The sequence below is a fragment of the Strongylocentrotus purpuratus genome, unplaced genomic scaffold, assembly GCF_000002235.5.
Source record: "Strongylocentrotus purpuratus isolate Spur 01 unplaced genomic scaffold, Spur_5.0 spur5_scaffold_10, whole genome shotgun sequence".
NCBI classification, from domain to species: Eukaryota; Metazoa; Echinodermata; class Echinoidea; order Camarodonta; family Strongylocentrotidae; genus Strongylocentrotus; species Strongylocentrotus purpuratus.
This window is the reverse complement of record NW_022145595.1, coordinates 29,558,861-29,585,474: the sequence shown is the minus strand read 5'-3', so window position 1 is coordinate 29,585,474 and position 26,614 is coordinate 29,558,861. Positions and strand designations below refer to the sequence as shown.

General features: G+C 37.9%; 1 protein-coding gene and 1 long non-coding RNA gene across 3 annotated transcripts; both read right to left on the bottom strand.

The window, feature by feature from the left end:
• Positions 1–318: 318 nt before the first annotated feature.
• On the bottom strand, positions 319–20,328 carry LOC584015 (sodium/hydrogen exchanger 9B2). Of its 2 annotated transcripts, none has more exons than XM_030980015.1 (10): positions 20,220–20,328; positions 17,737–18,435; positions 16,416–16,686; positions 14,877–15,052; positions 14,478–14,584; positions 13,287–13,436; positions 12,576–12,684; positions 11,271–11,407; positions 10,123–10,212; positions 319–5,054 (listed from the first exon to the last, which is right to left on the bottom strand). In XM_030980015.1, exons 2-10 carry the CDS (start codon positions 18,365–18,367, stop codon positions 4,857–4,859), a joined length of 1,869 nt encoding a protein of 622 aa, XP_030835875.1. In that variant the 5' UTR covers positions 18,368–18,435; positions 20,220–20,328; the 3' UTR covers positions 319–4,856. The 2 variants fall into 2 exon arrangements, with proteins under 2 accessions (XP_030835875.1, XP_030835876.1); XM_030980016.1 differs by having other exon boundaries at positions 17,737–18,429; positions 20,220–20,279.
• LOC115921799 lies at positions 6,466–7,346 on the bottom strand. Its single transcript, XR_004063122.1, has 2 exons — positions 7,043–7,346; positions 6,466–6,835 (listed from the first exon to the last, which is right to left on the bottom strand). It is a non-coding gene; the product is annotated as an uncharacterized LOC115921799 (long non-coding RNA).
• Positions 20,329–26,614: the final 6,286 nt, after the last annotated feature.

Sequence of the window (26,614 nt, the reverse complement as noted above, 5' to 3'; positions counted from 1 at the left end):
TTTCCCAATCCTCCCTGCCCATTTGTTGTCTATGCTTTCTCTCTGTCTGTCTGTCTGCCTCTCTCTCTCTGTGTCTGTCAATCTCTCTCTTTCTCTGTCTATCTCTATCTGTTTCTCCCTCTCTCCTTCTCTCAGCCTCTTTCAACTAGTATCTGTCCACCTCTCTTTCTCCCCCTCCTCCTCTTCTTCTTTTCTTAATTTTATCTCATACAGATCTTCAAACAAATGTGCAAGGTTCAGCACATACAAATGAAATATTTTCTTACTTTTAGACTAAGCTTCACCAACGCAGACTTATTTAGAAGAAAAGAAAGGTACCTGTATTAACATATATTTACGATTTTATTTTTACAATATTAAAGCATGAGAATATGCAAATATTAACAATCACCACCAATAACAAATTCATTTAAAAAACACAATACAGGTTTGTATATAAAAATGAACAAGTTGTCACCATCTGGTTGGCAAATTTTAGTTTGCATAAAAATCCAACTTCAGATCTATTTGATAAGCAGTATAATGCCTTTTTCGATTTATCGCCTCTCAACAACATGTATATTATCAAAAGGCCTCAGAAATTTTGTTGAGACATGGAAAGGGTAAAGAGCGTTTACAGTTTTAAAAATGCTACCAAGTATAGTTATTAGCTTCTTTGCAATGAGAACATTTAATGAACTACTTTTCTTTTAAGTATGTATCAAATTGATTTAGACAAAAAGTTTTATTACTTAGACATTTTATAGAGATCATTAAAATTAGCATTTGATGATGATCTACGGCTTTCTGAGTTGTGGATGCTTTTCATTTAATTGCAAAACATCAGAAAGCTCAGTTGATTGATTAATCAATAATAGAATGATTGGTTTACAATGCATTTACAAAATATATTTATTCAATTATCAATTAATGCATGATCATGTATATATGCACATCCATGACAATGATAATAGCTGCTATATACTGTAGCACACATCACAAAACAAATCACTGCTCTGAAATCTCACTGGCTAATCGAAAAAGCGCTCTCGTAAACAGAAGTTTTTTGGCTCCTTGTTTGTTTGTTTTACGCTGATATGTCCATCTAAGCACACACCATGAAACAAAATAACATTGCATTTGGGTCTAAACTCTGTATTTAAGTAATAACATGAACAAATATGGTTATCTCAAGGAAATGGAAGGGTCAAGGGAAAGAGGTCATCGCATTAACTTGATGTAAAATTAGAAAAAAGGAAGAATTGGTGAGAAATATATTTATTTGAGTTGACACGCGTTACACTAAGAATCAGAGGATAGAAAATTCATTTGTAGAGAATTGACACCAAGATATACCACATGATTGGAAAGGTCTACACATCATGAGTATGAAGTATGATAATGATGACTATTTTCATTGAGCTTTTTAGGAGTCAGAGTTGTCAAAATGTGATTTTAATCAGGTAAAATGTAATGTAAGCACATCAGTAGATACAATGAGAAAAGGCCAAAGTTTTTTAGTAAGATTTTATCATTTGTTCATATGTCTTTCATTCATTATCACTTATAGTTTAAAGAGAAAACATGACCTACATATAAAAGCATGGAGGGGTGTGTACCTTTTTCTTCCTGGAAAATTAGCGAATCATATAGGTTCATGGTTTCCTATATCTTTTAGTACATTTTGGCAAATATGAATGCTATTTCTGAAGTTGCCTAAAACAGAAAGGGAGAGGAGAGGGAAGGAAGGAATAAAGGGAAACACACAATACTTCCTTTTCTGTACTTCAAGACATTTCAAATGCTACACTGAGCTTTTTTAATAAATAAGTATATACAAAAAAAAGGGGAAAAGATCACATTAATTAAATATAGATTCTATCAAGAATTTTCTTATAAAAAACACTGTCACCAACCAAGTATCTAAGCAATTAATTACACAAATCTAAGTACAAGAGCTCAAAAGGAAGGGAAAGCCCAGTTATATGTATAAATTAAGTATGTGTGCTTTTGATGTATAAACAAAGAGAAAAGAGCCCATATCATTTTATTTAAACAAATATTGCTACAAGATATACATTTATAGTTTATAAACATGCACTGCACAGCCACCAAAATAATTGTTTATCTTCTGTTGTTGTTCTTTGAGATGAACTGAACCGTATGCAAATCTCAAAATGATTCTGAATTTACAACTATTCATACAACTTCCAGAGTAAAATACCAGAAGGAAAAAAGAGGGAACAAGGTGACTGAACATTTGGTAGTACTCAAAAAGCCATCATTTGCTTCAGATTACAAGGAATCTAAACATAGCTAAGCCAGTTGGCAAATTAAAGATCTAGGATAGCATAGCTGGAATTCTACCTGTCACTTCGTACCCAAACCCTCATCCATCATACACTAAAAAACATATCACTCACTCATTACAAGAATATACAGGTTCTACCACTAGATGGCAGTATACACACTTTGCAACTGGAGTAGATCTTTTTGTGACCATAGGAATAGTTCTCGACAAAACTGTTTATATCGGCAGATTCTACCTCTAGATGGCAGTATGCACACTTTGCAACTGGAGTTGATCTTTTAGCAACCATGGGAATTGTTCTCGATAATAACTGTTTATGTTCGCTCGTTAGTTAGTTTGTTTGATTTTTTAAAAATTTAGTCTGCAAAAATTCTTCTAGTTTAGGTTAGGTATCTTCAAGACATTTTAGGATTGAGATAAAGCTATTTTGTTTTTCATAACAGTGAATACTATCGTTCACAAAGAAATCAAGCAAACAATCATTTTTAAAATGGATATTGAAAGATACTTTAATTTTTTTTTCCTTCCCATTTTGTATGTTATGTGAGGTCTTACTGTATCTACCATACCATCTTAGCAATCTACTTTAAGGGCATTCCGGCCCTTATAATAAGTTCACTTGAATGAAAGCAGAAAAATCGAAAACTCGGCCAACAAAATAGATCATAAAAATTACTTCACAAAATAGATATAAATATACAATGGAGATGCCATAAATGGCAACAAATACATCAGTACATGTCTGTGTATAATAACAACACTCAACAGAAAAATGAAAATTAATACAATGTATGAATGCAAATGAACAATGATTAAACAAACAAAATTCTGATTAGAAGATTCAAGAAAAGATCATGAACAAGTATATAACAAAAATATTTCAACAAGAATAATGAAATTCAATGAACAAAATGTACACAAACAATAAATTTATAAAACCCTGTATTTTTCAGTTTCAAAATAAAGATTACAAACAAGTATGTAGATGAATGATGAATGTATTTACATAAAACACAAATCCAATTGAGAAGTACAGTGTAAACATGAAGAATGATGTAACAGAGAAAAGATTATTTTTAAGGGCAGTTTTTTGTGAGTTTCTTTCAGCAATGAGTCACAGTTCATCACACAAGACTTCCAAGTATGTCTGTATACAAATCTTGCATGCAGCAAAAAATCTGCTGGTTATCATCCTGTCAGGATTTTGCTCAGAGCACGGTTTATCAGAGATCAGGGAGTGAAATCACTTTGGTTTGGGAGGAGAATGGACTTTGAGAAACTACCCTCCAGGGGGCAGATCTTTTAAAATCACTGGGTGGACATTTTATGCTCAGGTGGCAATTGCTCCGAGGTCAATTTCTTACAACTGGATTCTAAACTATACCTCATCACCAAACACTATATGTAACCTAAAACCTAACCCTAAACCTTACCCTTAACCTGACTTAAAACCTAAATGCAATCTTTATCCTAACCCTCTATCTCTGACAAAATAGAAACCAGGAGCAACTCTCACAGAGCATAATTTGTGTGCAATACATTTATGTAAGGCCTGTCTGTTTTACAAGCAAATCACAGAACTGATGATCTTGCCATCGAGGGTGATTAGCAAATGGTATGACTTTCTCTGTAAACTTTAAATATGATAGTCTGGGTATGAATGGTGCTTTCCGCATTTAAGACATCTCTAAGCACTTTTCAGATATATCTTCTCTTTGGAACCAGTAGGGTGTTAATCGTATAATTTTACACAGAGTTAACGCCCTTCTGGCATAAAGCAGATGATATTGTCATGCCAGCCATCAAACTTCCCTGAATTGTCTACACACACTATAAGCACATTCTCCACTCCCTAGGGAGCATTCCAGCCATGTACCATTTTACAGACACTCCCAATTCTGAAAACAAACCACAATGACTTTCGCTTCAACCAGGTACTCATTTTGGGTATGTTTTAGTAGGGTATCTCCACGCTGGAGTTACGGGTCAAATTTTTGATAGGTTTCTGAACAAGCGCCTAGACTACGCCTGTAAGTCTATACTAGACTACCTACACTTAACTCTACACATACTACGGTATAGACTAGAACTTATAAGACTTTAGAAACAATAAAAAATATAGACAGTAGTCTAGGCCTAAAAATAAAATTAAAAAAAGTTTGAGTTTGACCATGTTCAATTTGACTCAAGTCTGAGCTGACCAGACATCTGCAGACTCCAGAGTCAGTGTTTATAACTATCACAGTTTTCGTTTACTTATATCTTATATGACATCTGAAGCCCATTTATAACCTGGGTAGAGAGTACCGGTAGAAGCAATGAAGATAGAATGCCTTACTTAAGAATTTTAACAGATGAATGAAATGAATGATAACAGGTGGAAGGCATGTAACAATCAATTATATGGCTCCTCTTCCCATCCAGGCATCCACTTTACACCTGGGTGGAGAGAAGCAATGAAGATAAAATGCCTTGCTGAATGTCTGTAACATACAAATGAACAGATTACAGGTGGATGCATGCAACGATCAATTACCTGGCTCCTCCTACTCTAACGTCACCAAGTTCAGTACTCCGTTGATAACCTCTGCCTGGCAACAAGCTCCTCCCTTTCATCCCCTGGCCCCGCCCCTAGCTCTCCAGCCTGCTGGCTGACCGTGAGGGGCCTAGTCTCTTTCTCCAGGAGTTTTGGTCCACACAGCGTGACGAGGATGGCTCCAATAGGAGCTGTGATCAGGATGCTTAGGACAGCAATGGTCAGGAGCTACAAATAACATTGTAAGAAAGGAAAGATGGTTTACATACATAGATTAGGCCTGTCGTCACTGTAAAATTAGAAACATTAGAAACAATGGGTGGTATTCTCGAAAGCGGCCTAAGTTAAACCTGGCCTAAGTTAAACCGTGGTTTAGTTAGGCCAGGCTTAACTTAGGCCGCTGACCTAAGTCATTTTCATTTCTCGAAAGGTGGCCTAACTGATCCATGGTTTAAACCTGGCCTAACTTAGTCCATGGATTATTCACCATGGTTACGGTTTCTGCACATGCTCAGTACCGAAGCTGCGACGTCACAATGCACTAAGACAATGGATGCGCGCAGTGTGGAGAGGATGCATCACCTCGACAACTTGAGCAATATGACGTCACAATGCACTAAGACAGTGGGCTAAGACAATGGATGCGCGCAGTGTGGAGAGGATGCATCACCTCGACAACTTGAGCAATATTATGACGTCCAGGGACGGCGGAGCGACTTCCAAAGCGGGGGGCAGCACCAACAAAAAGGGCACTTGCTGGAATTGTATCATTGTTAAAAGGGAAATTATCAGAGGTGAAAAGGGTCACATATGGCACCTGAAAAGGGGCATTGAACATATTTTAAAAGGGGCACTTATGAGAATGAAAAAGAGGCACTTATAATAAAGGAAATGTGCATTTGTTGAAAGAAAAGGGGCACCGATAATTTTGTTAATAGGGGCACCTCTCAGATTTAAATAGGGCAATAATCAGAGGTGAAGGGGCACTTCTCAAAAGTGAAAAGGGGCACTTATTGCAAAGGAAATGGAAACTTGTCAAAGGAAAAGGGGCCCGTGTCAAAATTAAAGGAGAACTTATCAGAGGTGAAAAGGGGAAGGGGCACTTTACCTATGGAAAAAAGGGGCACTTCTTACAAAGTTATAAGGGAACTTTCCTATATAAAAAGGGGCATTTGAAAAAGGGGGCACTGTACCCCCCCCCCCCAACTCTTTCTTCCTATCTCCATCTCTCTCTCTCTCTCTCTCTCACACACACTATCTCACATCATTGTTTATTTCTCTCCCCATTAAATTGTTCTTTCTCATTTGGTTCCCTTTCTCTTTTACTCTATCTCTCTCTCTCGCTCGCTCTCTGTTCTCTCACTGTTCTATTTCAAGACTTTTTCCATGTATAATTCAATGAACCCAACAGTATGCACACTTAAAATCAAAAGATATGAAAGGAATATTGTATATAACATATCAACAATTATGTTCAATTTATTTATTTTTCTTAAAACAGAAAAGATTGTAATTCACGATGAATACGATTATAAAATTGAAGGTCAAATATTAAGCTCCAATAGCCTCATAATCTGCTACTTGAAACTATTAGAATTAAATGTTATGTATTTGTTACACTAAGTTCTCCCATTTTTTAAAAACAAAGCTTAGTCTACTTTTGAGCCGTGTTTCTTTTGCAGGGAATCTGTTATATCATGACTTGCACTATATTATAAAACGCATTATAAAACATGATTTCTTAAATGATTCAAAATCACAATTTTTCCAGTGAAACAATGAACATCTGATGTACATAAAAACATCCTTATGAGTGATGGTTGCTTTGTGGTTCACACACACAAGGACATATCAGGCTTTTTATCAATGGTTGCTTGTTTGTTACCATAGCTTCATGTTATGAGGATTATAATACACAGGTTTTGATCCCCATGCAGTCACAGTTACAGCAGATGGAGTCTGGTTCATTGAAGATGCTAAGTAGAACTTCATAGTCCTTGCAAGTATGTCTGTTGAATGAAAAGAGAAAAGAATGAAAGGAAGCACATTGAAACCTATTTCTGTTAAACATTAAAAAGGTCTTGCATGTACATTGTGGTAAAAGTGGAGTGCATATTAATCAATTACATTAAAGTATTGATGGAAAAATGTGAATGAACAAATGCCATCCTTGAAGTACCTGGGCATACAAACAACAACTTATTCGTACAGCCTACCTGTCAGAAATTCAGCAGCTCAGTAGTTCTCCTTCCTCTCTCTGAATTTGTCTCAGTTATCAGGGAATTTGCCTTCATTTATTTTACTGAAGAAAAACATCATCCTGAAACAAAAATAAAAAGGTTTAGACCTCATTAAAATATCAAAGATCTACTCCATTGATAATTGGTCTTAGTTATAGTGTCAATAATATTCTAACTTTAAAACAAAAACTTAAGGCGCCTTTCATGTAGGCAGTGACTAGGCACCCCCTCCCCACTCAGTTACTAGTAATCATTGATTTACAGAATGACTACCGGTATCTCTTTTTAAGTCAAGAACAAACATACACATTCTTGCAGTACTATCTCATAAATGTGCTTGCACCAAGTTGTACTTGCCATGTCATGGCCTAAGAAAGCCCTAAGTAGTTAGAGTCTATAGCGAAGTTAGTCCCTTTCCTGAAATCAAGTCTACATCTTACTTAGATAACGAGCCGACAGTTGGCCTAACCTAGATGTAAACGCAGCCTGGAATGGAGATTTTACAAGGCCCTAATCGTTAGAGCCCAACTTTTCCATTTCAGTTCAATCTAACATTAGACCAAAGATTGACTTTGTTTATGTTATCTCCCAAAATGAGCTTCGTGAAAGGGGAAAAAGTAAAAGTAAAATTTACTGCACTGTACTGTAGTCTGTAGGTCTCTAAGTCTTATTTGTTCCAGAATTGTTAGTGGTAGGTTTGAATTTTCTTCTGACCCAAATTTGAAAGTAGTTAATCAACTGTTGATTATTTGTGTCTTATTTTCAGATAGTTCCGCCCAAAAGTCTAGGCCAAGCTGTCACTGTCAGGAATGACTGGTAGCCATGGCAATCGAGCTGAAATATTAGCTCGTGCCCATGTAAAATGAATAAAAGTTTGAGTGTAGGTTGCACCTACATTTATCAGACAAAACAATTTTAAATCACTTCATAATGTACCTGTAGACACATCTGCAGATTCATAATTCAGCAGATCTTTTTAATACAAATTGTATAAACATGATTTAGTTTACAAAATTTAGGCATAATTACAGCTGTACAGCTTTACTCACCAGCAGACCAGCAGACAGATAGATACTCCAAGAAAAATGGAGTATCTATTTTTTCCTGTTCAGGAAATAACTGGTGTTGGGCCAACTGGCTTGGAGATGCCTATGTGGGTGCAATCAATAGCACCGACCATATTAACGCCAGGGAAATGGCAGTAATTATACAATTCATGTTGGGTCTGCACTCTGCAGGACTGCCTCTCTTGCTGAAGGAATTGTGATGTATTGCTCCCATCTCCTGGCAATGGCTATTGAGATGGACTTCACAAGGCGGGACACCATAGCTTGGGAGAGGCCTTTTTTCTCCATCCCCATGCATCAATTGAAAAGAACCTGAAATAGCAGAAAATCAAGATGAAAAAATATGTTGATATTTGATAAGAAATTACAATTTCTCTGTAGACGTCTAGTTTACTAACAAGTATTATAAGCCTAAACTACTGTAACATTATCAGCAAAAGTAGACCTATGTCAAAAAAAGGAAGCTTCTGTCCATTTCCTTTCAATTTGTATTAGACCTGTCTAGACTAGACTCTTATTGATGAAATTAAGATCTAGTCTAGAGCCGGCTAGAGGTCTAGGTCTAGTAGGCCTAACATTTTTTTTTTAATGTTTTCTTGGGGGTGGTTATGAAAATGATCATCATCCTGTAGGAAATGATCGCACCAACAGCCACAACTAGCACTGCAGCTCAGGCAGAGGTGATACCAGACCGAAATTTCTGTCTCTTTCGTTCGTTAGCCTCTGATTTGGGTAGGGTCGGCTCCTGAAAGAGAGGAGCCGACCAAATCAGAGGCTAACGAACGAAAGAGACTTCTACTTCTACTTCTATACAGCTAGATCTAGATTTAGGCCTAGTGCTAGTCCACTTTTAGGCAACAGCGTCTCGAAAATCCACTATAAAAGTAGTTTCTACGTCTAGCAATGATATTTTTAAGGTGATGTTAAGGTGGTATAAGCGTACGAAAGTACAATAGTGCCAAGAAAAGAATTACCCGGTAAGAAATTGCTCAATCTCAGGAAATGAAAATGTTAACCGACAATTATTTGCACGTATGGGACTGCTCTGCGAACACTGTGAACATTTACCAAGTTTCCCCCAAATTTATTCAGTTAAAAGCATTTTAGATTATCACCAGTACAGCAACATGAAAGTAACAAAAATACTTTATTAGCTGGTGTAACTTTCATGAGCGCTTATCCATACAAAAGAGTGTAAATTGTTATCAAATATAGAAATTCAAATGCAAAACTTACCGTTCACTCTCCGCGGACAGTCGATTTAACTAAAAAGTGACGTCACGCGAAGTTAGGCCGAACTATGACGTATTTAAACCTGCCCTCTGAGCGGCCTAAAGTTAGGCCGAACTATGACGTATTTAAGCCTGGCTTATCTTTAGGCCACCTTCGAGAATAGCAAAAAAGATAGTCCATGGTTTAAACCAGGTTTAGGCCACTGATTTAACTTAGGCCGCTTTCGAGAATACCACCCAAAAAGTATTGGTTTTACAATTTACAGTACTTTGAGACTACAAGGTGTTTTGCTGTGATATCCTACTCACTGGCCACACTCTTCCTCTCAGAATAACAGACCCAAATACCACTTTAGAATTTATACATGACCTTTTGCTAGTTTTGCTGTAATCTTAGTGCACCATTGACTGGGCAGCTTGTCCACACAGCTGATGACATTTGAAGCCCACATAAATATAGACCAGCCCTTAAGAAATCATCTTTTCTCAAGAATAATCTTAATATTATTTTAAGTTTATCATATTAAGTATTGAATTTCCATATTCCCCATAGGTTTGCAATAGGAAATGCCTGGTTCAAGTACACAATGGGTTAAGACTATTTATCATACATTACAGAAACTCCCTAGATATATATCTTTTACAACTAGTGTGTCCACGTCATCATCCTGTAACCAGTAGAAATATAAATTCACATACAATAATCTTAATTTGATTCTATTCATTTATCATAAATTCATCATCTGTGTGAGCTTACCTGAATGCCTCTGATTTCATTTGCTTCATCTGCTTCAGTCACAATGCCTTGTTTGATGATTTCATCTAGAGCCAAGGGTCCCAGAGCAGCCTAACCACATCAAGAAAAATAGGATGAAATGAAAGAGAATGACTCAAGAGGAATTGAAAATCTTTTGCTTTGTGTGTTTGGGGTTCCGTAAAGTATCCTATATATTAAGAATACTAGCTTGAAATAACACTCCAGTAATCATGTATTGCAATTTGAAACTCCAAAATTGAATCAGTTCTTTCCAGGTTGTAAGGTGTGCATAAGCAGCTGAAACACACATGCTTGGATAAACATGTGTGTTCATTAGGAAGACAGGCTGGATTGCTCCCAGTGGAGTGGAGAATGTGCACTGTAAAGTAAAGAATCCTTATTGAATGCAATGACCATTGTAAAACATCAATAATTAAAGCATTTGTAATAGGGTTTTTACTAATGTGTTTCAATCAGACATGACTATTTTTTGTCTGGGAATTCACATTTAACTTCACCATCCAGAAATATGTGACTAACTTTCGAACCAGGGACCCGTTTCACAAAGCTTTTTTTTCAATGACAAATTACAAAAATCAGTAAAAAATCTGTTGATCACCAATCAGAAGCAAGGATTTCAGTAGCTTATAACATAAACTGTCATTTGTCACTGATGACAAGTTTTGTGAAACGTCCCCCAGGTCTATCAGGGCGAGTTTGTACCTGTGAAGACAGAAACCTGAGCGTACCACTGATGTTACCACTAGACCAATAAACATCTCCTGAAATAATGTGAGCGCTTCGATCAGCTACTTGTAATGTAACACACTACATCAAATCAGTTATTATTCTTCTCAGCATTATGTTTGTTATTATCATGGTTTTTTCATCACCATCATCATCCTCATCATCATCACCATCATCATCATCATCACCATCATCATCATCATCGCCGTCACCACCATCATCATCATCATCATCATCATCATCATCATCATCATCATTATCATGACCAGCATCATCATCCTCATCATCATCACCACCATCACTATCATCATCATGATGATCATCATCATCATAATCATCATCATCGTCACCACCATCACCACCACCATCACCATTATCATCATTTCGCTGTATCCTTTTACCTGGACAGTAGCCTTTGGAAACCAAGCAAAGACCATGAAGAGCTTCTCTCTGTTGGTGAACTTTGCTCCCAGAACAGACAGCCAGGTTGCTGCAATACGGATCACCAACCCGAGCACCAGGGTAGCGATCCCAAGACCTGTAAACAAACAATGAGCAATAATAAAGATTAATTTTTATCAACGATTTATTATGGGACTGCCAGGAAAGCTTGTACAGAAATACCAGCTGGACGTTACCTAATAAGCCTGGAAAGATACCCCAAACATGATACAGTGCAGTATGAAGCATGAAGGTTGGAAAGGACTGACAAATTAAAATGGGATAGGGCCTAAAATCAGACAAAAGCCTGATAAACTGGTATCACTGGCTTGTAGATAATAATAATAAATATTTATAAAGTGCACTTTTCTCATTACTTACTCAAGGCGCAATAAAAGCGGACAGGGGAGCAAACCACTTATTTCTTTGCTGATAAACTCAGTAATTCAGGATCTATGCCTTACTAAGGTCACTAGCGATCACCTTGGTTTTAGATGTGGTACTTCCCTGGTTAAGAAACCACTGTTCTACCACTCAGATCTGAGACCAGGGGAGTGTTTCACAAAGACTAAGATCGACTTTAAGTTGGACTTAGCTATGGCAGGCCATTCATGCCACTAGTTCCTCTAACCATTCCTGGCATTAGTTTCTCAAGGAACGTATAAATCATGGTCACAAATCTACATTTTTTTATAGTTCTTTTTTGAAGGAAAAAATATTATCTAAAGATCATAGTTGGGAGACCCATAGTGATAGCAACCAGTTGTATAAATTGCCTGCCATAGTTAAGTCCCACTTAAAGTCGATCTTAGTCTTTGTGAAACTCTCCCCTGCTTTAGGTACCACCATAGCAATCATCTTTCTATACAGACTGCAATAAAGGATGCTTTCCCTGACAACATCAGTAATAATTTGTTTATGAAACCTGATCTTCTTGTATGCCTTCAGTGGTTTTTATCATGCTTCATTGTATGATCAATGTCATGATGGCTGATTGGTGCATAACACACAATGAAGTTTGAGGAATCTTTTTGGTTTCTTGTCAGATACCTGCCTGCACTACCTGTGTAGAGGGTAGGTAAGTAGTGTCTGAAGAAAAGAACTGAATATTGAGTCTAGATTGGAACTCATGAACTCAAATACTCATAGAAGTCAATTCTAGGGAATTTTTAATATCTTCAAAATTTGTGTTGCCAGTCGACATGTACAGCCTTCAGCCAAGAAACATGACACAGATTTGTGCTTGCAAGCTACCATAGACTTACCCACTGTTTCTCCATCTAGGTACTCCAAAGCTACCTCAGCACCGATAAGACCAAATAAGATTGGTTCAAACAGCCACCAGACGACACCAATCAGCTTCCCTACAGCAACCTATCAAGGGTCAAAGGTCAGTTTAGAGTGTTTAAATCTTCTCTTTAAGTAAGTTATCGTCTTTTGAATATCAATTATATCTTAGAATATCATAGATGTAACTGTAACTGAATATAAATGTAAGTTTATGTACTTATTGATAGATATGATGTTGTTCTTAACATTTATCATAGCAATACCGGTAAATGCGAAAACAGAGAATAATGGAGACTTTTAATCTCAACTGACAGAAAGGGACTTGTGAATACACTACTCTATGCATGTTGGCTTTCGCATAGAAAAGGAACTGCACGTTACCTGAGTCCGACTTGTGCTCTGTGTGCGGTACTAATGTTATTCTTTATTTTGTCTTTATACACATTAACCGTTAGTAGTAGTGTAGAAATAGTACTAGACTTTATTGGATAACTTGTTTAAGTGCAAGGCTAATCTGCCATATCCACTTGACTCCCATAGCATGCCAAGTAAACTAATTAGTGGTTGATTTTATGCATTCTAGCTGTACACAAATGATTTTTAAGGTGATTGGTTGTACATTTTAATAAGAAACCATTATTATCATTATCATATTTCTGTCAAGCTTTTAACTGCATCTTTCTCACCTTCTCATCCTTCCATCCCAGAGCAGCCATGAAAGCTAGCGTAAGACACCCCAGAGCTCCGGCCCCAGGATAGGAAGCCGCGGTACTACCAAAGACTGCAAACAGACCACCGCAGAACAGGAACAAAAACCTCAGTTGAGTCAAAGTTTTCTGCAAGGGAAAGAAAAACAAAACTCATATTAATGTTGACAATAGCAATAGTAGTGGCTTCTCATGTAGCGCTCATGTCTGTAGTGCCATGACGCTCCTGGTGCTACATCATTATTACCCCAGCCATAGTCGAGTGGTAATATATGTACTGCTTGAACATATCAGGAACCCAATTACAACTGGGATAAATTTCTTGTCAACAGAAATGAGTTGTTTTGCAACTGGGCAAGGTTTTGAACCTTTAACCCTTGGATTAAGAGACGAGTGAATGAACCACTTTACCACAACAACTCCAGAATCATGTCTTGCATTCTCTGAACATACTGCTTCCCTGTACCATTAACTGATCATGAAATCCTACCAAGTGTGAATTATACAAATCTCATTTATTTCGCAGGTTTTAAGACTTGTTCACATATGCCAAGGCTCACAGCTGTTTTTTTTTTAAAGCATACTGCGCTTCTCACTTTTGCATGTTATCACTCATAGGCAAGTGAGTATGCATGGGATCTTTGCTCTATGCAACCATCTTTTTCATCCCACTGGCCACTTACTTTGTGCCCCCTAAATGCCAAGGTTTACCATAGCCTAAGTGAACAGGCCCAAATAGTTTAAAGATCCTATTCGATGAAAATACAACTTTATAGCGGTATATAGAGGAATACACAGTATTTTCCCCGTCAGTACTGCACAAAAGCAAATTAAAACCCCATTTTCCGCACCCCTCCAAATTATGGATCAATAGGGGTCAAATTCGCCACAGTTATGGTGACAATATAACATGTGAACCCAATCAGCTCACCTAAATAGCTAAGGCGAGGAGACATGCTCAATTAATGCAAAGTCATTGTGAACATGAGTACTCCACATAAGATGATGTCATCAAATTGATGTGTAGTTTTTAGTCGACAACTTCGGCTTTTAAAAGCATTTTTTATTTTCCGTTGATATAGAATTCATCTATTTTATTTTTCGCTTCCAACAGGGTCTTTAACTGTATTGCTTAGTAAAGCTTGTATCTTCAACCTTGCTGTCACTCACCAAGTCCTTGCTTGGAATAAACCAAAGTAGAGCACCAGCAACCACTCCAAAACAAACTCCAATCAAAACCTCTAAGGGACCCTGGAGGATCTTCAGGACAAGACTCCCTGCAAATCAGAAAAAAAGAGACATCAGATAATAAGCTTTCAGAGATAACATTTGATTTATTTTCATGCAATGAGAAAGAAACTATTAAAATTATTGAGAAAGGTAAAGTAGTACGTAAGAATAATTGTATATTGTAGGGTTTTGGAATCATCAGAATTACAAGAAAATTACATACACTGCCCCCTCCACTCTCCAGCGATTATGAATTAAAAAGAAAGTAATTATCAAACTACCAATAGGAGAGTGACTTGTAAATAAATTGAATAAATAACATGCTGAAAAACAAACTACCTGATGAGAAAGATATTCCCATGGCGACCCCGAAAGCACTGATGCAGAGGACATTATCCAGACTACAGGATGCTATGGCGAGGGTTGGGATGCCCTTCTTGGCTCCATAGCCACCCTTCTGCAGGACCAGGAGACAAGGAACCACCACTGCAGGTGAAACCGCTGCCAAGACAAATCTGGGGTATGAACAGGATGATGATAATATTAAAGCCCCATTACACTACTTACAGCTACTTGCGCCCTCTATATATCAAATAATGCCTAATCAGTGCCTGTTGGTCCCCCATGATCCTCTTTTTTGTATGTTAATTGAGAGCTGATTTGATGAGATAACCACCTGTTAGTGACCTTGCAGTGAGGTCTAATCCCCCTGGTCAAACTAGGACAGACAGGCTTTAGAATTCTGTTTTTGTATGATCATTATGTCCTTATGTGCATCCAAAGGACTTAGGACATAATTACCCAAGCTTTTAGCTCCGGAAACTGTAGCGCCCCGTGCATTCAAGGAATGAAACCTACCAGATATCCACTTACTACATTTGGGTCAAGTGTAGATCAATGTTTTGCTAAAGGATGTAAGAACAGGGAATCGAACCCTGTAAATTGTGATCTACAGATTGGTGACTTATCCACTAGATCGCAACACTCTGCCTTATACATAGTATGTAAATGTGCTCTGATGGTAATGAAATGTTTCTGGGAATTCAAGGAATTAGGGTTAAATCTAGAGATGCATTTCTAGGCACGATAGGCCCCATTCAGTAATCAAGCTAAACCATGCATCAACTCTACAGGCGAGATCTCTGATAATTTGAAGCTGAAAGCTAAATCATCCACAAATTAACTTAAATATGTGGCTGTATCACGTGTGTAGCGCTAGTCCTGAATTCTGATGACCACGATAAAGGTTTACGTACCGGTAGATATAATCCAACGAACACCAGAATATACATACAGAACATCTACTAAAATAATATGATAAGATGTATACGGGATATTGTCAATCGATTAAACACCAATTGATTTTGGAGGAAAGGGCTTGATTTCAACCCCCAAATTATGGGAGGAGGGCATAATGGTCTCCCTCACCAAATTTGTAATACCAAACATCTAAAGATCTTACAGGGCCAGTTTGGGGAGTCCTCCCCTTTAAGTATACCTTAAAACTTAGAGAGATGCCATACTTATACTACTGGTTAAAATATTAGCACAAGTGTGCCTGGTTTCTTACCTAAGCATGAAAGCCAACTCCCAGGGGGAGTCTAAAAAGAAGGGAGAGGCAACAACTATGATAGCTGCTGGTTTAGCAAACTAGAGACCTAACTTAGTGTCTGTACTACAGTCAAACCTGCTTTAGTGACCACCATCTACAAAGACCACCTGTCTACAACAAGCACATGATTTGTTTCCCTTGAAAATGGTTTCTCACTAAAACATGTACTGAAGGAACCTGTCTACAAAGACCACTTTTTGTGTTTCCCTTGGTGGGCGCAGTAGACAGGTTTGACTGTATTACCACAACTGTGCCTTGTTTCTTACCCAAGCATGAAAGCCCACTCCCAGGGGAAGTCTATGAGGAAGTGAGATGCAACAGCTATGATGACTGCCTCCAGGATGGAGGGTACAAAGGACAGTCTGAGACACACGAGACTCAGCCGACGAAGAGCCTTGGCATCGATGCCCAGCCCAGCGCGGAGCAGGATGACTACCAGGGCGATGCTGCGAAGAGCACTGGCCCACTCTCGGGAGATGTCGTTGGCTATGTCGATCGCCTTCACGTTCTTTAGGATGAATCCAGCAGCTAGCATACCTGTGGGAGGGGTAGGGGCAAGGGAGGGGGAGGGGAGGGAGCAAGAAGTTATGAAAGGAAGGCTGCGAAACGTTTGTCCAGGTCTTGCCTGTTTTTACTGATGATATACTGATGCCATCATGTATTAAAGAGGAAATCTACCTGATATTAAGTTGCTTTGAAACAGAAGCAGAAAAATTAGATAAACAGGTCAGTGAAAATTTGAGCAACACTGATTAAAAATAAGAAAGAATTTTTGAATGTAAAAGATCACTCAAACCCAAATTGGCACGTCTGTGATCTAGCTTGCCAGGTTTCCTCCCGATTGCTCTGTACTAAAAAATAAAAAATAAAAATAATTTGTTTATGATTTTCAATCATACATTCACTTTAAATATAGTTAACGGTATTGCAAATATGTTTCATACAACCCCTGTATGAAAAAAATTAGTTTCTCCCATCAATAACTATGAAAATGAAAGTTTATGAAAATTTTCTGTACAGAGCAAATTAGAGAGGAGCTCGCAAGATTCATCACAGTGTTGCTAATATGTGTTTCACCGATGATTAATTCAAAAACTTCAAAAATTCATAACTTTCCTATTTTTAATTGGATTTTGCTCAAATTTCCACTTGTTTCTCTTGTTTTTCTACTTATAATGAAACCATTTTAATATCAGGGTGGATTTGCCTTTTCACCTTTTTGGTGCTATAGGTAGTTTAAACTACAACTTTCAATTCAAGAATTACTCGCCTTTTTCCTAGAAATTCAAAATGGATTGATGAATTATAAAGTAGGATCGTGGAATGATGATTATGTCAGGATGAAAATAAAAAAATGATGAGCACTTTTACTAAGAAAGCACTTTGCAAATATAACGTTTTAACATTCATAATTAAACACATGTCAAGTTTTTTTTATTTGATAGGCTTTTTTGTTAATCTCTACGCAAATTAACAGTTCAACATGAGAACATTTCAAAGTATGCCACATCTGCAGTTTGCAAACCTGCACACATCTATTTTCAATTATCAAAGAGGAAAGCAACAAGGCTATGAACTATGACTTACCTAGTAGGGCTGGAAGCCGCAGAATTTTGTTGACCAACAACCCAAGTACAATACTGCTGATAATAAGTACATACAGTCCAAACAAATTACCGCCCGGTAACGCTTCAGCCCCTGTTATAGTGAACAGAACTGCCCACAACAGTAACACAAGTATGAGACAAGTCAAAGTCCTGCCAACGATACCGTGAGGAGGGCAGAGAAAAGCAAATTTGAATCGTTTCCACCTTGATGGATTGTGCGGGAGAGGGTTGTGCTTGGTGGTGCAGGGTCGAAAGGCGACCTTGCAGGAGTATCGGCATTTAGCGCAACACCCCTTGCTGCTATCACCAAAGTCTGTAACTCCTCCCTTGGGATCTGTCGCTATGCCAGGGATAAAGTTCATGCTCCCAGCATCATCCATGGAGGCTGTTACCCCAGACCAACCCGGTGGATCCTCGTCACCGTCTTGGACGACACGATGGCTGTTTCCGAAGGAGAGTTCCGTCTCCACGGTGTCATCTTCAACGGAGTATGTCCAGGTGTCCAACTGGTTGTCCGGTTTCTCAAATTTGGGGTCAATCTGGTCATGAACCTGGTTGGAGGCTTCAGCCTTGGAGAGATTTAGGCTGCCTCTTTTGCTGAACAGACCCATGGTGATCAATGTTAGTCAAAGATCTCACAGTAGTCAGAATTTGGATCTAGAAATGAGAAAGCCTGCAGCTTCTAAGAGACAAAGAAAAGGGGGGGGGGGAGTAATAATCAAAATGATAATAATGCCATTTAATGCATTGGGTGAAGAGATATGATTATAGATAAGAGCAAGTGGTGTTTGTTTTTCTTTCTAGAAACATTCATTTTTTAAAATATTTAATCACTTCTCATAGATAACTATCAGAAAGCAAAGAAATTGAGAGTAAAACTATTGCTTCTCTTCCTCCTCCTCCTTTCCTCTTCTCTTTCTCCTTCTTCTTCCACAGCTCTCTCACACACATAGCTGCATTACTATCCTGGTTGTGTATTAAAACCTGTTCTATTGATTCTCAACATTTCAAACACCACTGTAAAAAACTCAACTGGTTCACTCAAAATCTATGGTTTAGGGACAATTGATGACACCTAAATCGCAGTAAAATACAGTTTTTTCTACTCATGTTAGAAAAAATTTGTGAGTCTAGACTAGATCTACCGACACTGTCAAACTAAAGCCACATCGGCATCATTGCATGCATTTGTGTGTTATTTGTGTATTGACTATTTATGTGTGCAATTGCTGCCTATTAGCACGTAGAGTAGCGCTAGAGGTCAATACGCGTTAGCATTGACTCTCTTAGACCGAAAGCTTCAGTCTCTATAATCGTCGGTTGTTCCACTGAGACTACGTCTGGCTCCACTAGACCTCCGGTTATAGAGACAGAACGATCGCCTATGCCAGCCTATGTTGAAGATATCACGGCTAGATTTTAGCCGTTAGGCCCCTCCCACAAACATGAACAAACTTGCCACGGCCGTATTGTTATGCCCCCAAAATCCCCCAAAATGTCATTTTACCTCGTCCATATGCAATTTTAAATTAGGCCTAGGCTATTATACATCGGTTCCACTTACTAAATTTATTGAAATATTCCGTTTAATGGTCCCTTTTAAGGAAATTATGGGTCAAAATCGACATCCATGTTGAAAATCTTGCAAGCCGTGTTAAACTCTCGCTGCCGTCAATCTCATCCCTTCTAGTCTACGCCGAAGGCAAAATGATTATGAAGGAAAAACTGTGATAACGCCATTACGAACGTGTAGATGGCGCACAGTTTTTCCTTCATAATCATTTTGCCTTCGGCGTAGACTAGAAGGGATGAGATTGACGGCAGCGAGAGTTTAACACGGCTTGCAAGATTTTCAACATGGATGTCGATTTTGACCCATAATTTCCTTAAAAGGGACCATTAAACGGAATATTTCAATAAATTTAGTAAGTGGAACCGATGTATTATAGCCTAGGCCTAATTTAAAATTGGATATGGACGAGGTAAAATGACATTTTGGGGGATTTTGGGGGCATAACAATACGGCCGTGGCAAGTTTGTCATGTTTGTGGGAGGGGCCTAGCAGCTAAAATCTAGCCGTGATATCTTCAACATAGGCTGGCATAGGCGATCGTTCTGTCTCTATAACCGGAGGTCTAGTGGAGCCAGACGTAGTCTCAGTGGAACAACCGACGATTATAGAGACTGAAGCTTTCGGTCTATGACTCTCTACGCTTTACTGGAGTGCTCTGTCAATAGATCATGCCATGCAACTATCAACAAACATAAATATCAACGAGTGGGACCATTTCCCAGGCTCGGCCCACCTCATCAATAAGTAAACACCACATAAAACACTGCACTTTGTGCATCATTCTGTAACATTTAATCATGGCGTTCTAGTTAACTTATCATTCTTTACAAAAATAAATGTACAAGTTGCATTGAAAACGATTAATATGACTCAAATATAATGTAACTCACTTTTTCTGCTGTCCTGATCGACACAATTGGCGGTGGCGCGATCGCAGAACTGTAAATTATTTCTGTGGGCGCGATACGTTATCTTCGATTCTTGGATGCAAAAAGGGCAATCCCCTTTGTTGTTTTGGAATAAGAGCGAGGATGCGAAGCATTAGGTGGCGGTAGAGCACCTTCTGGAGAGCGAGGGGTGTGTCTGCCAAACTATCATTGTCGGCTAAATTGGATAATTACCAATGTCCTCTCAAAAGTCCTAAAAGGAAAAAACAGGGAAAATTAAGAGAATCAATGGTTCAAAATTCAAAACAATAACACACCGGGATGCAAATGAATCCCAGCTAAAGTTTAGGAAAGTCTCTTAAAGATGGGAAAGCCTGTTAAATAATACAAAGTTTTGGTATGGGGTAATGAATTTAGTTCAGATGAACGTATTGGAAGCATATGCGATCCTACAATATTCAGTGACGGTTGTCGTGGTTGAAATCGAGTCTAAAATTATGAAATTGTATGAATAAACTCGTTATTTTGTATAGCTCCTTCTCAAGGTCGAGATATTAATTAAGCTATAAAACAATGTTACTTGACTAAAATCGATTGATTAGCTTTCCTATTTGGAAATTATATACCACAACTACATATTCTGAGATTTTCATGGTCGCAGCTACCATTGTACGGTCGTAGGCGCTATTTGAAATTTGTCAAAATTTACGGGGAGCACCGGTAAATTTTGATATTCAATTTTTCTCGAAAGCAGAAATGTTTTAGGGGCTAAATTTTCTAGTGCATATACAGAGGCATGCAAATATATCAACATTGTAAAGAATCACTTTCCACTCAACTTTCAAAATTTCCCAAAACTTTGTATTACCTTTAAATACAAGGAATCCCAATAATTCCATATGAGAAATTCATACATCGAATCTAAAGCCTAAAGGATAGTAGTCCCTATTTACTCAAACTTGTTAGCGCAGGAAACAGTATGAACTGAGTGGTCGATCCTCGACACGGCACTAATGTCCTTTGCCAATGCATCAATCTGCATTTGCCACTCCATACCCAGGAGAGATGACGAAAGCCCTTGTGCATAATATGCACTCACGGTTACCAAATTTTTGGAATACTCCCCAGGGCGAGGAGATGGTGCACATTGTGCGTAATTGAATCAGATGACCGGGGTAATAATAATAATATCTGTAAAGGGCTTAAAGTCCCACTGTACTTGGAGCTATTTGCTCCCTCTATATATGCCTAATCGGTGACCATAGGTCCCCATGATCCTCTTTTTCTTATGTTTAGTGAGAGTTGAGTTGATGAGATAGCAACATAGCTGTCAGTGACCACACTGGGTGATCTAATGCCCCCTAGCCAAACTAGTACAGACGGCCTTTAAGTTTAATAGAGACGGTATTTCGTATCAAGCGCTATATATCCAGGCTATTACTAGCATGTAAATAATTGTGTGTGGAGGTGACAACATACAGATACGGTATATAAACTAGTTCAAGACGTTTCTCTTCCTTACCTGTACAAAGACAAGAGCCAAATACATCCCTTGAAAATCTTGAAAGCCCAGACAAAACCAATGAAAGTTCTAACCAGAGCAATTTTTTTGGAACCGAGTTCGTCAGGAAGTATTATGTTTTTGGAAGACACTCATGTTTTATACTACCAACGTTTGAATAGTATGTACCAATCTCCTTCACATTGCAAAAGTAAGAGCAAAATGAGGCTTTCATGCTGCTTATAGGACTTAGCATATCAGATTGTTAGCTTAACTAGTTTAATTATCTATCTTATCTTCTGATCAGCGTACCATCAGTATCTCAGTTCGAACGAGCATGGATTGCAACATTTCTCGTTTTCCCCAATGACTCAGCTTAAATTAATATAATCCTACCGAATAACCCTATCAATTTTCATAGGCTATCATGTCATCTGATATTTCCGTTACTTTCTAAACTTTTTCTGAAGTGATATGATGGGAAGCTCGTTATCATGGGTTCTCTCTCCCTTTCTCTATTTTTCTCTCTCTCTTTCTCTCCCTCTCTCTCTCTCTCTCCCTCACTCTCTCTCTCTTTTTCTCTCTCTCCCCCTCTCTCTCTCTCTTGTGAAGGTTTGTAATCGTGAGTTCCACACATAATATACACTCGTTCTTTTTACCAAGGGTCTGTTACTCAGAATTAAATTGTTTTTATCCGCACATTAAATATGCTAATCGGAAGGTTCTTATTTTTTATATTAATCAGCCATGCATGAAGTCTTTCGTCTATGTCTGATCGTCAACGAAACGGAGTTAAATCTTTTGTCAACTCCGTTTTTTGCTACGGCAGGCAGCCAGTGGACTCGAAACAAATTCGTTTAATCAAATTAATGCAAACATCACTTTAAACAAACAGAACTCTGTTATTCCTGGCTCATTTTTCCTGCTTGAGGTGTTATATAAAAGAACAGAAAATGAACTTTCTAGAAATGTGAATTTTTCTTCGAAATTCAGATACTGCCCGCCAAATGACCTTTTGGTTTCCTTCCTTCAAATTGCTTTTAATCACTCATGTGTGAAATATGTATCATATGATTTGCTTCAAAATAATGAAAGAGGAGGATCTAAGCTTTACAAATATGTGTCATTTATTAATTATAATTGTGATTAAGTTATGATAACACATCGATAATTCTCGGTTTCGTTTTTTCTGGGTCGCACTGTGAAGGTACTGACTCTCAGGGAGTTTGGATGAGATTTATAGCGGTGGACCATACATTCGTAACTGGGACATTTATTTTGATGATGTCCGATATCCCGATACCCCCCCCCCCCCCCCGACCAAAAGAGAAAAAAAGAAAACCACCAACCTGCCAAAATGAAACCATTGACTCTAAGCATTTGTAACAAATAGAAACGAGATGAGAAAGAATGAACGCCATGGCGACCAGAAGTACAATGCATCGTGCCCGACATCCACATAATCACCAATTACCAATCATTGAGCCGTGGCATGAACACGTCTATTGGTTGTTGAAAACCGAATATAATTATTTCGTGATTAGGATAAGTACAGTGTAGGTGATCATTAACTGATGAAAGCAGTGTTAAAAAAAGCGCTAGCAAATAAAAATGAAGGTCTAATCATGTGTACCAATTATTATTCTAAACAATTTCCGCCATTCAAGGCCAATTATGTCACGTTAAAATTCAAAGAAAGACAGAGTAAAATGGCTTCTATAGTTGACGAAGTCACTATATCATGTTTATCATTAACTATCTTAAAGATAAAGACCAGTTATGGTCATGCGATTGCATTGTGAAAGAAACGTTGTGGAATCGATCAGAAAAGGTTAATCATCTAGCATATAAGTATTGGTGTGTACTGCAAGGTGCTGGCATCATCAAAATGATAAGAAATTTGGCCCAGTCTTCGTAAAGTTACAAGCACTGTACACAGAAAGATGTATATGGGACTACGCACACTCGCGTTTTATCTATCACATCCCAATAGATAAACTAATTTACCAAATATATCAATTAGTAGGCGGTTTCCCGGCAAATTTTTTATCATCATGTAGTCAAAACATATTCTTTCACATGATTGGTAATAAGAGCTTCCATTTCATTTTTTGAAAGTGGGCGTTTCCAATACTGGTCTTTACCTTTAACATGGCAACGATGAAGCTAATATTCATATTAAAGTTCACATTTTCATTCATGAATATACATATAATTGTATTTGTACTGACTGACAATTATTATTATGGAAACGGCACCATATTTTAAAATGTAAATGCAGTGATAAAATAGGTTAAAATGTAATGAGATTTAGTAGCAAATCAAACGTAACACCAGATCACAATATTCATGACAGTTATATTCCAACAGGATAGTCTACATTAAGCCCTCATTTAGATACCCCATAAAAACAGCCTTTCTTCATCTATTTCTTCTTCCATCTTCCTTCCTTTTGATTTTATTATACGCTTGCTTCGGGACCTAGTAATGCATAATATAAAAGTAATTATAAAGCACCGAGTCCGGTCATGACGTTAACACGGGATGCGCAAGGGGTGTCTGCATGCGTGTGTGTGTGTGTGTGTGTGTGTGTGTGTGCGTGTGTGTGTGCGTGTGTGTGTGTGTGTTTGATGATTTGTTGGCTTAGTATTTCCTTAGTATTACCATACATGACTACATAATCGTTGGTTTATCATTTCGTTGACAATCAGCCGTAGACGAAAGACTTCATGCATGGCTGATTGTCAACGAAACGGAGTTAAGTCTGTTGTCAATTCTGCATGTTGCTATGGCAGGCACCCAGTGAAAACGAATTCGTTTGATAAAATTATGGAAATGCAAGCACTTTTTTAAACAAACAGAACTTTGTCATTCCTTGCTCATTTTTCCTGTTTGAGGTGTTATATGAAAGGGCAGAGCTTCAACTTTCTAGAAATGGGATTATCTCTTTGAAATTCAGAAACTGTCCGCCAAATGACTTTTTGATTTCCTCTCTTCAACTTCATTTTAATCACTCATGCGAAAATATGCATCATAATCAAATGAAAGAGGGCGATCTAAGCTTTCCAAATATGTGTAATTTAGTAATTATAAATGTGACTACGTTATGATAAAACAACGATAATTCTCGGTTTCGTTTTTTCCGGGACGCATATAACGTAGAGCAATTGTTGGTAAACCAACACTTGGGGGGGGGGGGGGGCGGGGGTACTCATATTTAGTTTGAACGGTGGTGATGGTGGTTATTTTACCTGACTGTTATTAAGCAACCAGACGGCCGATGGCTTTAGGTCCTCTCCGAAGGACCTGGTAATGAGGATTAATGCCTTTCAAGTGTGCCGTTCAAGCCTCGAAATCCCTACCCATTTTTAAGGGTCATTTTGGCGATTTTATCTCGAAGTAAAAGCCCATTTTTCACAATTTTCGTACGTGTTAATAATCATATACATTGTTATTGGCCTTTTTATCTTTTTTGTTTAGTCTTCTTCTAGTACTATTGTATTTATATTGTAGAATATTCGAGAAGTCTCGCTCGAGTTATATTAAAACCTACTTCCAGCGAGTAATGACATTAATTATTTATACTACACGTTATTTTAAAGGAGAGTCCCTGTTGGAAAATTGGATGAAAGCTATCAAGTGACACGTATTCGTGAACGAGCATGCAAGGACTAACGACAATGCGCTGGTAGCGCGCTTTGCGCAAACGTTGGTCCCCCCCCCCCCCTTATTCGGAAACCCTAGATCCGCCGCTGCATATCAATTCGTAGATAGACCCTCCATAATGTTTTTATACATGTATATATGAAAGTGATTATAGTTACACACTATGCAGCTCTCTGATTGGTCCGACAGTATACAACATCTACCACACGAATTGAGTCAGCCATTTCTGTATAATGCTCCTTCAGCAGGAACATCCCAAACAGAACTCGATAGCGACCAGCCGCCGAATTGTAGTGTCGTTCATTCAATGAACTACATTACCTATTGAACTTCAAGCATTTTCCATCTATTATTTGTGTGCAAATAAGCACCTTCCCATTTTGTTCTTGTTTGGAAAATAACTGTCGGTGCTGTAAACTTCAAGATTGCTGTTCGACTGAAAAAGTATCTATACAAGATTAGAGCAGAGGACAATTTCTATAAAGGTAAGACGAATCAAGGGTCGAATGGGGGTTTTATCATCGAATTCGCGGATGATGATGATTAATTGTGTATTGGACAACAAATGTAACAATATCTGAATTTCATAAATGAATATTTCAAAGAAATACAAGGTAAAACTAAAATGAAATATGAATATTTGTTGTTGTTGAAGGACATGGGGAATCAACATTTCCCATTTCTTAGAATTTTCAATTTAGTTATGTCTACCTAACATTAATAACATCATGTGGTATGTCTGGTTATTAAAAACAAAGACAATTCGCAAAGCGTTCTTTATCAAAATATTTTCGTTATCCCCATCCTTATCTATAAACCAATCCAATAGTTTCAGGGCTTCATCTTCATCTTTCTACATCACTTTTCGTAAGAGTGAGTAAACGGTTTTACTTTTACAGTGCTGAATCCCTTCATTTTGTTTCTTTGTGACAATAGATGCAGAGACATACATCCGCTGTTACCCTGAGAGACATGTTCCTACTTCTCTGTACCTTATCTGTTTTTGGTGAGAGTTAGAATGAATTTAGTCTTTTATTGTAATTAATTAGGAGCATAATCGCGGGCTAGATCCGTCACCTTGGGGGCAAGACTCCATATGTGAGGGCTTTGAGACATTGGATTTTGTAAAAGTTTGTTTGATATCAACGTGTTCAGGAGACCTCCCTGCAAAAATTCTAGGTCGAATTTCAAAATAGCCGCCATAGCGTATCAGGACAATTACCCCTGGACA

Bases quoted from the DNA above. Each gene is read 5' to 3' on its own strand.
- LOC584015 (XM_030980015.1), bottom strand. From the start codon at position 18,367: ATGGGTCTGTTCAGCAAAAGAGGCAGCCTAAATCTCTCCAAGGCTGAA. The intron at 11,408-12,575 runs GTAAGTCTATGG...GTTTGTTTACAG, and splicing joins CCTAGATGGAGAAACAGTGG to GTCTTGGGATCGCTACCCTG. The intron at 5,055-10,122 runs GTAAGCTCACAC...TGTTATTTGTAG, and splicing joins ATGAAATCAGAGGCATTCAG to CTCCTGACCATTGCTGTCCT.